This window comes from Sinocyclocheilus grahami, unplaced genomic scaffold, assembly GCF_001515645.1.
Source record: "Sinocyclocheilus grahami isolate Dianchi unplaced genomic scaffold, SAMN03320097.WGS_v1.1 scaffold255.1, whole genome shotgun sequence".
Taxonomy (NCBI): domain Eukaryota; kingdom Metazoa; phylum Chordata; class Actinopteri; order Cypriniformes; family Cyprinidae; genus Sinocyclocheilus; species Sinocyclocheilus grahami.
The window spans coordinates 713,111-723,852 of NW_015505434.1; the positions used below are offsets into that span (position 1 = coordinate 713,111).

At 36.7% G+C, this 10,742-nt stretch overlaps 1 protein-coding gene across 1 annotated transcript in view; it reads right to left on the reverse strand.

The window, feature by feature from the left end:
• LOC107598758 (rho GTPase-activating protein 10-like) overlaps positions 1-7,742 on the reverse strand; it is a 50,078-nt gene extending 42,336 nt beyond the window's left edge. Inside the window, exons 1-5 of the mRNA XM_016290194.1 lie at positions 7,637-7,742; positions 4,135-4,230; positions 3,842-3,903; positions 2,077-2,148; positions 1,803-1,904 (exon numbers count right to left, since the gene is read on the reverse strand). Coding sequence (XP_016145680.1) covers positions 1,803-1,904; positions 2,077-2,148; positions 3,842-3,903; positions 4,135-4,230; positions 7,637-7,742 — 438 coding nt within the window. The remainder of the gene's footprint in view (positions 1-1,802; positions 1,905-2,076; positions 2,149-3,841; positions 3,904-4,134; positions 4,231-7,636) is intronic.
• Positions 7,743-10,742: the final 3,000 nt, after the last annotated feature.

Below are 10,742 nucleotides of genomic sequence, written 5' to 3' on the forward strand. Positions count from 1 at the left end.
TTAGGCATGATGGGCATACATTGATTGATCGAGATTTAAGCAGGTTAATACACTGCACTCTTTCACTTTCCCATGCTTGGAGAGGAATTGTGTGGGATGCCAAGCTTTTTAAATATGGCAGAAATAACAACAGACTTTAATTACCTAAAGCAAACCAAAAGAAAAGAAAAGCCATCACTAGTACTGCAACAAAAGCATAGCAACTATACACCTATATTTTAACTGCAATAGGGATGTTCATTTCGGTTATTTTTCCTAACCGACGCTCGTTAACCGATTGTTAGCCGTTAACCGACAAGATTATTTTAATTAGAATTTAATTAAATTAGAAAGGATAAGTGTCTGTGAGCAGTTAAAAAATACTAACATTTGTTTCCCGGGGATTAATTTTACATGCGCAAAAAGCAGCAAACAACAATAAAAATAATAATAAAAAATAATAAATTAAGAAAACTAAAAAAACTGTGCAACAAGTAGCCTAGTATGCAAAGTTCCACTTGATTTTTGTGCTGTGCAAAAGGAAACAGCAAGCGGCATCCTATTTTTCTTTAGGCTTATTTTACAAAAGCACAAAGATTTGTTTTTTATTGTGAATGTACACAAATAAAGGCAAACCTTTTACAATTCCGATTATCTTTAGGACTAAAAGGAGCAGTTTCTAACACTGTTAAGGAAAAAATTTAAGTGATTGCGCCGGCGCCGCATGCGCACACAGTTAAGTATTGTTACCTTGACAATGCTGCCTGTCCATTATCATAATAAAATACAGTCAGTCAAACATATTGAAAAAAAACTATGTAGTAAAAAAAAAAAAAAAATGTAGTAAAATCTGTGCCGTTAAGTGTTATCACAGTACTGCCGTGATGTTATGCAAATTAAGTATTGTTACCTTGACAATGCTGCCTGTTCATTATCATAATAAAATACAGTCAGTCAAACATATTGAAAAAAAACTATGTAGTAAAAAAAAAAAATGTAGTAAAATCTGTGCCGTTAAGTGTTATCACAGTACTGCCGTGATGTTATGCAAAACATTTTGTTTTACGTGGATATTGGAACGCGAGTGAAGTACATAATAAATAATAATTTGCCATTCAAATACATCGCGAATATGGAAACATTTGATTTTGTGTAGAATGAGAGACACAACGTTGGTTTCAGCTTTGTTTTAGCATAAATTAATTAGTTTTGGCTTGTCGTTTATATTGCTATAGCTTCTTATATTTTTAATTCTTGTTCTTTTCTAAATACTGTTAATTGAAAGGCTTTGTTGTGGAGTGAGGGGAACTAAAATAGCCTAGCTATCATGTTTACAGTGTTTATTATAATGTTTGTAAACATTTACGTCAGTATTAGATCCATTTCTGAATTAAATAAAAAATGCGACTTATACGCGACTTGTTTTTTCCCCCTAAAAAACTATTTTTTTTATATGCGTAACGTATTTTAACCATGCAGCAAACCTTTTTAAATATTTTGATAAATTACTGAAAAAATAAATAATTAAATGACATTTTAAACTGTTTAACTGATTGTATTAATTAGTCAAAATTGTTAAAATGAACATCCCTAAACTGCACAATTGCAATCTCAAAACCTGGTGTTCTATAGATTATGTGGCCAGTGCGGTACTCTTTGAGGACCTACTCTAAATAACCACCATAAACATATATAGCAAACCACTGACCTTGACTTAAAAATCTGATCTTTTTTTTCTGAGATACAGAAGGGAAGTACCATTTCTGAAAATAGTCTGCATTACACATCCATCTTGTGTGTGGGAAGAATGAAATGTGAAGTACCTCCTGTAATTGTGGCTCTTTCTTCTTTGCTGACATGCTCAAAAGTTTCTCTAGTGAGCTGTAGTACTTCTCGGTTTCCTTCTCGTACCTCTTTCTCTCTGCCTGAAGATAGCATGAGAACATAATGAAATAGAGGAACTTACTATTTTTAATACATGGAACGAGAAGCAAGTTTTAAATACTTAATTTCAATAAATGTACAGTTTTTCATATCTTTTAAAATGATTGCGAACATCCTAAATGTAAGAGATGACAGGAAGAGCTATGCTTTTACCTTTGCTGAGCCGAGATGCTCTTTCCGAAACTTTTCTAGAGGCTTCATCAGTGTCTCTGTGATGTTTCTCATCTGTGAAAAGAAAATTCATTGGATATAGGACATTTGATCATTGCATTTATTTTTATAAAACATTAGCAATAACAGGATGATTTCATTAATCAAACCTTGCACAAACACATTCTAGGTTTTAATTGTAAATGCCAATAAAGGTGTTGATAAAGGTGATAAAGATGTTCATCACCTGAGGTGAAACGCTTCATTGTAGCCATCTGACATTTTAAAATAAGTACCGGTATTCCCTAGAAATGAATAGGCCTACATAGAAACAGAAAAAATTATATTTCAATGCTTTTGCACTCACTCGTTTGCAAAACTTTTGCACTCTACCACAATACATTTGTATACCCTGAGAAACTTTGCGTTATCTCCCAAAACTTTTGCATTCTCAACACAATTGCATTCCCCCAAGAAACGTTGTGTTTACTTACAAACTCATTGAAATCTAATTCTTCCTCCATTATTTCCATCACCAGTTTTGCATTTGCCTGCAAAAATTTTGTAGGGGTTAACAAAAAACATTTGTGAGAGATCGCAAAAGTTTTGGGAGTGAATGCAAAGTTTCTCAGGCAAATTTTGTGAGCAAATGCAAATGCATTGAAATTCCTACAGGGGCTTAGTACAATAGTATGAATGCAGATCTGCACAATTCTGTTATGATGTTTTACATTTTCTAAGTAAATGATCTATGAATTTTAAAGCATTTTTTCAGAAAGCAATCATTTTCTAAAACCCATATGTTAACAACAAGGCTCTCGCAATGTTTATCATCATATAAAAACACATCTTTACCCTGAAATGAGGTAATGAGATAACAAAAGAAACCCATGGCATGACTGTTAGTACTCAGATACATGCAGAATGAATCACTGCTCTACGATTACCCGGTCTTTCTGACCCTGTCAGGGCCTGTAGGCTCCACCCCTTCCACGCATGCCTTCAGTGTGGAGAGGGGCCGCAACATCACTGACCTGCTGCGGTGTTATGAATGGGTGGGGCTCAAATCTGAGCTCAAAACAACTGTCAGCTGTTGCACTTTGAGTCATGGGCAGGGCCTTCAGCTCACTAATGCTGCATACTAAATAAATACTAACATGACCTACATGTAACACGAGCCCTTCCTACCTAGATGGCAAACCACCCATTAGAATATACAGTCCTCTCATAACGCAAGAATGCAAAAATCTCACATTTCTGCCAGGTGAAAGGATCTGTTGCAGTAATAGGAATTTTTTTAAGGAATCAAACTATTTTTACACATTTTTCACTGTAAAAGCAATTTGCTAATTAACTACAGATAACATGCATATTAAGGACTTAAATCAAGTGCCACTGAACATTCAACCAGAGAATTTGAAAATACAGTTCCTAATCAACTCATTTAAGGTGACATGACTCAACATAAGCAGCTGTCTTGCGTAATCACAGAGTCATTGAGACAGAGGACACAAATAACTGATGGCAATATAACTCACTTCCTGTGGCAAAACTGTGACTCAAACAACGTTGAAGCGTGCAGGAATAAACAGACAAGTGATGTCACTTTATAAAGTATGTGTTGAACTCAATGTTAAGGCTGATTACATTTTTTTGTTTCTCTCAGCTTGCAAATGACCATGATTCCAAAAATGTTTTTTAGCCTGCAAGTATTTGAAAATGTATAACAGAGTGAGTCTTAATGCAAGTCTCAACTGGTTGTGCTCACCATAAGATCTCTTTGGTCTTCCAAGTTTCTGAGAAAGGAGGAGAATTCTTGCAATGATTCATCTGAAATGGCATACATGCAGACAATTAACAAAGTTTATCTATGCAGGAGTATTTACATATTTCTCAGTGTGTGAGCTTCCCATCTGAAACAAACAGATGAATCACACTTCATAAACACAAATCTCACCCACATCACGCTAGCAGCCAAGTATTAAAATAAAGGCAAATGTATGCATGTGCGTAAATGTAAATATGCAAAAAAACAAAACAAACAAAAAAAAAAAAACTCACCAATACACTTCTCATCGTCGGTTTTAGCATCGCCGATGTACTCAAATTTGAACTCACCCAGGCACTGAGCAAACTTCTTCTGGGCCAATGAAAGCTCTGCAAATCAGAGACAGAAGAGTTAAAGATTTGAAATCCAAAGGGAAATGAGGAATTGCTTTATTTGTGGATGTTTCAGTTTTTCGGTGTTTCCATTATTTTCATTCAGGAAGGTGTGCCACACATTAACCTAAACCCCCGTTCAAAGGTTTTGGGGTCAGTATGTACAGTATGTTTCTTATGTAGACAACAGTAGGGTCACCATACGTGCCATTTTCCCAGGACGCGTCCTGGCCAGGATTTCTATATTGCCTAAAATATCTAGGTTTTGGCTTTGTTTGCGTGTGCAGACCGATCGGTGTACGACATCAAAATACCTCGAGAGCATTTTGAAAGCATAAGGAACCGTCTGTATGGTATTTTGATGTCATACACCGATCGGTCTGCACACGCAAACAAAGCCAAAACCTAGATATTTTAGGCAATATAGAAATCCTGGCCAGGACGCGTCCTGGGAAAATGGCACGTATGGTCACCCGAGACAACAGGTTAAGTAAAAATGTCAATATGCAATATAGCACATATTTAGCAAAATGCTCCTCTCTATTTTCTAGCTGACTAATGAGAGTATGGACGCTGAAAGGTTATAGGGGTTATGTGCAACAGACTTCCGTATTCTGTTAACCGGGTCTCGTCGCTTCTGGTTCAAGCGTTTTGCATATGCTTAGTTAAATATGAAGCAGTTTTACTCAAGATGCCTTCAAAGTAGATACCAATGATGATCATAACCAATGTCCATCACATATGCGAACTGATATCTAAAAGATTTTATTTTTATTTTTATTCTTTTCACATTTAGATATAAAAATTGAATAAAACGTCAGCAATAAAAACAGCTAGCTAGTTTAACTGATTATCTTAAAAGTCCATAGATATCGCTATTATTTAATACGGCTGTTAACATGTTCTCCGACAAGCGGAAGCAATGAGACCTGTTGTCCGGGTTTGGTCAGGTGATGTTCGACATATACCCTATTATGAATTAAATGTATTATGTGGCATTTTTTACAAACTTTACTCATTTTCCGCAGTTTGAAACACTGAATGAGATATTACATTTCAGTAAGTTGTACTGTATCTTATAATATAACTTTCGGTGTCCATTCATGTTTATTTCATACTAGTAAAGAGAAAGATATGATTGTTTCACGTGCCGCTTGAACTGAGGCGCCAAAGCATTCTCTCATGTGCTTAATTAAAGAGCGCCAAAACGGTATTTATTGTTTGAATTTCATTATTAATTTGGCAGAATTTTAAAGCTGATACTTTGTTTATTAAATGGTAACAAATCACAAAGCTTACTGTGATTACTGGATGGCAAGTGCGCTACAAATAATAGGAAGTTCACACATTAACAGAACACCGCATATAGACTAAAGATCTTGAAAACAAGAAGCCATATTATTATCGAATATAAACGAGAATCGTTAACAGTACTGCTAATGTCCACACAGTTGACAGCTTTATCTGTTGGAGTTCGTTCAAGTTGTGCACAAAGACTGCTTTTCTGCACTTTTACTTCGCACGTCTCCATCATTTTAGATCTCTCTCATGCTGCACAACTGGAGCTGTTTTTTCATTAGCAGGTGTGCCGTTAACGCTGCTGTTCGGCAGAAATTAGGACTGTTTTTCCACTAAAACTTTGATGCGCATCGTCAACATAACAAAAGATGTGATCACAAAACAATCAGGAAAAAAGGCATTACACGCAAATTTAATTATCATTACATGTAAGTTTATATAGTCGCCAGTGGATATCTCAGCAAATTAATATTTTTGGTCACAATGTGACCGTTTTAGGCACAGTCTGGATCTCTGACAACTGTTTCCAACACTGATCATACGAAAAAAAAGTGGACCCACCTTATACAAAGTGTCCTTAACTACTATGCACTTCCATTTACGTTTATGTTCTGTTTTGATTTAGTTTTCTGTGTTTCCGTTCTCCTGCCTAGTTTGTTGCCATGGTTTTTGATTAATTAGCTCCTCACCCATTTCAGTTCTTCCTGATTACTGTCCTCATGTATTTATACCCTGTGTCTTCCTTTGTTCAGAGTCTGCTATTGTTTTTGGTTATCGGTTGTAGAGCTGTCAAAATTGCTGAAAAATTGTACTTAAATATTATCAAAATTCGAATTATATTCTAATTTAAAATGCATAATTTCAGTAAGGGTGAAGAAAGGCTTTTGGCTTCTCTTCTGAGGCCACAAGAGGGCACATAATTCAAAGCATAAGATAACATGACTATCTGCGAAAAAAAGTGCATGTTTAAAATAATGTTTATAAACCAATTATAATTCAGTTGCTTAAACAACTATAAACAAAACAGCATCATATATGTATGCATAGTTTAATACAAAGGGCGGAAAGCCAATCACACAGAGTACATTTTTTCCATTTAAAAACATGAGATGCAGTGGGATGGGGAAAAACCCGCCATAAAGTCTCGATATATGTTTTTTCATAGTTAAACTTGCATTATTTTTACATGGCTTTCTAAACATGCGGCTCTTTTGTGCGAGACGTGAGTGCAACAGTAATAGATGTCCTTCTAGAAAATGTGTGAAATATGCGTTCTGTGTGAACGGCTTGGTGTCAGTTTTGACATAAACAACATCATCTCCGCATTGATGTTCTCTTTTTCCGCTATATTTTTAATGAACAACGCAGCAGCGCCACATCCAGTGGCTTCAACTGGATAGGCTAACAAAAACATTATAATGCAACGACATTTACATCGTCATCGCATCTCATCTCGTGCACCGCTGATAAGGCTGCCTCCTTAACACACACCTAAAATTGTGAAAGTGGATTTTTATTTTAAATTCATTCACATTTTTTTTGACAGCCTTAATCGGTTGTGATTATTTTGTCCCTGTGGATTTATTAAAAGAACTCGGTAACACTTTATTTTAACAGGGTATATACAGGAATCATAAAGTTAAATTTAATACCTTTTTAAGACCTTTTTTAAGACTCTTTCCATACATTTTAAGACCTCATCGCCACTCCAAGTTTTAACCGGTTACATCGGCGACACTTTAACTTACATTTACTATATATTGATTGTAAGATAGCACAACTAAACAGTCTTACTTTGTGATAACTCCTTATCAATGCAACATAATTCAGAAGTAGGGAACGAAACACAAGATAATTAATTGAGTGACTAACCAATGCAACCCAAGAAACAAGAATTCACGAGTTCACACTTACTTATAATTAACCGAGTAAAGTTTATGCGTATTTGGCGTGCTGTCCGGGGAGAGGGCTCCAAGCTCGGTAATTACTCTCGAGCCCGGGGTCCTCCCCCTGGCCGGGGAGAGGGGTCCGAGCTCGGGATTAAGCCCGGACCCAGAATGCTCCCCCGAGGGCCGGCGGCCCCGAGTTGCAGCCGCGGGCTCGCTTATGGTGTCCTGCGGAGCGCTGGTGTGCTGGACGGCGACTGAAGACGCCGGAGGACCCGTGGTGTCGAATTCATTATCGTCCGGGAAAAGCTCGATGTCTGACATGTTGCTAAGGACGGGAGATAATGGAGGTAAGGCTGCTTTGATTATTTATAGAGGTTCTCTCTTGAGCTGATTGGATAGATGGTGTAATTACTGATGATGAACTGGCCGTGTTAATTATCTGTGTGCGCTCCTCCCGAAACTTGTTAATAAAACATCACTTAGACCAATTAACAAAACAACTGACAAAACTTATTGAGGAGGGAAAATAAAGCTCTCCGAGCTAAAGGGGCAATGAGTTCACTCGGTATATTCAAAAGATGTATTTGTCACATCAACTCAAACCATAGCTGTTTTATGGAACACTTCTCATGACAAACATCTGACTGATCAGACAGTTTAGCTGTGATTACAGAGTGCCTGATTTGATACAGACTTGACAAAGAGTGTCAGTACTGCACCTGATCAAGTCTGAATGACCATGGAAGGTAAAATAATGATCACAACTATTACATTATTTTAATTCTGCATCCCATGCCAGTAAAAAAGTCAAGTCAAGTCAAGTCTGCTTTGTTGTCAATTCTTCCACATGTACAGCACATACACACAGAGAATTGAAATTGCGTTACTCTCAGACCCTTGGTGCATACAGATAACACAGATTAAATACAAAATACAACTATACAAATATACAAATAAGGTAAAATGTAAAAATATATATATATAAAGCACAAGGCATATGGCAGATAGAGTGCAAACCAGTAAAGTAAACAACAGTGCAGATATAATGATTGTAGTGCAAAATAATTATTTGTAGTGCAAAAGAGCTTATTCAGACTGATTAAGTGACAGTGTGTGTGTGTGTGTGTATTTGGGAGGGGGGAGTGGGAGAGTCCGTCAGAAGGTCAGAGTTCAGTGATGCGTGGGGCAAAAGAGGGGAGGGGGGGCATGGTCGGGAGGGAGTTCAGCTTCCTGACAGCCCAAAGTAGCGCAATGACCATGTCCCAAACATCACAATATGTCATTTCCATCCCTAAAATACATATTTTACAGTCAATGTTATGCACATTGACCATAAACACAGCTCAAAGGCTTCCTACTAGTGGCCCTTCTTCACAAAACATTTAGCACAGTTTTATTACAGGTAGAATGCAAAATGTTTGAGTAAAAGCATTTCAGTCAAATGTAATTTATGTAATATTTAAAACCTTTAACCCACTGGGGAAAATCAACCCATGGCAACCGTTTAAAATCATTGACAAATATCTTATATCGTAAGGTGTGCTCCCTTTACACAGTGTGCGTGCAATCTCGAAATCGAAAGTGAAAGTGAACTGCGACTGCCAGTGCTCATTCAAAAGCCATTTAAATACCCCACATATTGATAGTGGCTTCCTGATGCATGAAAAATTATATACAATATTAGAATGTTTGCGGGAGCGGACACAAAAATCACGGGAGCAGATGGGAGCATGTGGTAATGGTCAGAAATTCAGCGAGAGCGGGATCAACAAGCCCCGCGCTATCACGCAGCGGCGTAGTCAGTCAGTGAGTGCCGTAACAGATGAAGTCAAATCTTGCGGGATTCCATAAATAAAGTACACAAAACCCCATTATTCAGACAAAGATACATAATGAAAAGATGATACAATATTTAATACATTGGAAAATGGCATTTATGACTTTTTAATACTTTTTAAGGGCCTTAATTTTCTCTAAATTGATTTATCAACTTTTAATACTTTTTAAGACCCCGCGGACACCCTGTTTAAGGTGTCCTTCTTTCACGTTACATGTACTTACTATTATAATAACAATTAATTATGCATAATTACATGCAAGTAACCCTAATCCTAACCCTAAGTAATCCTAACCCTATAGTAAGTACATGTAGTTAATTAATATTACTCAGTACTTAAATGTATAATTACACTGTAACAAGGACACCTTAACCAAGCACTCTCTTGGAATATACTCCTTCATCGTGCACTTTTACTGCACCAGCCCGTAATAATTGTGTACACACGTTTTTACACTGTACTTATATCTGGAAATACCATCCTGTAATTACATATGTAATTAATTTCTATATTTACATCAATAATTAAAATGTAGACAATACCTCTTACCCCTTGACCCAACCAGACCACCAAACCTGCCCCTATCCTTACCTTTATCCCACCTCAACAGCAGCAAAAGTGTTTTGCAATTCAACATGAACACAATACTGTACCATCAATTCATCGTATTATTAAGTGCATATTATTTAAAGACACCTAATATAAAGTGGGACCAGAAATGTTTATTATTAGAGGCAAATCAGCATATAAAATGATTTCTAAAGAATCATGTGACACTGAAGATTGGAGTAATGGCTGTTGAAAACTCAGCCATCACAGGAATATTAACATTTTGAAATATATTAAAACAGTTATTTTAAATTGTAAGAATATTGCTGTTTTTACTGTATTTGTCATCAAACACAAAAAAATAAATAAATACATAAATAAATGATCAACCCTAAACTTTTGAATGGTAATGTATGTAAACCAAGCCATGACATGACCTTAAACATTGAAGGCACAAACAATCCTTTTATTGTAGCGCACTGGAAATAGTTGGATGACGTTGCTCTTTCTTCAGGAGCATAGAAAAGCATTCCTAAAGAATAGCTTAACAATACCACCCATTCACAGATATGAGTTGGTTATAATGAAAGTCACGCTCTGCAAACATCCTGCTGGACTCTTGTGTTGCCAAGGACATCCTGAAGGAGCAGGTGTTGCTTGAAGATATCAAGAATTTCCCCTCAATCTGGAAAACCCAATGAAAAAAAAGAGGTGGGACTTTGCCTGGAACATGAGGCAGGGAGAGAATTTTTAAAGGGAGCAAATTTCATTCTGTGGATTCCCAAAGGATGATCCCGATATAAGTAAACTCTCACTGGGGTCTAAGGGACAGAGTGCTGGGATATTTTAGGACAAACACTATGAGGGGTATCCAGCACTGCAGTGTCGTCAACATCGACAGCTGGGTCCGTCCATGTGAAATGAGCTGGCACCA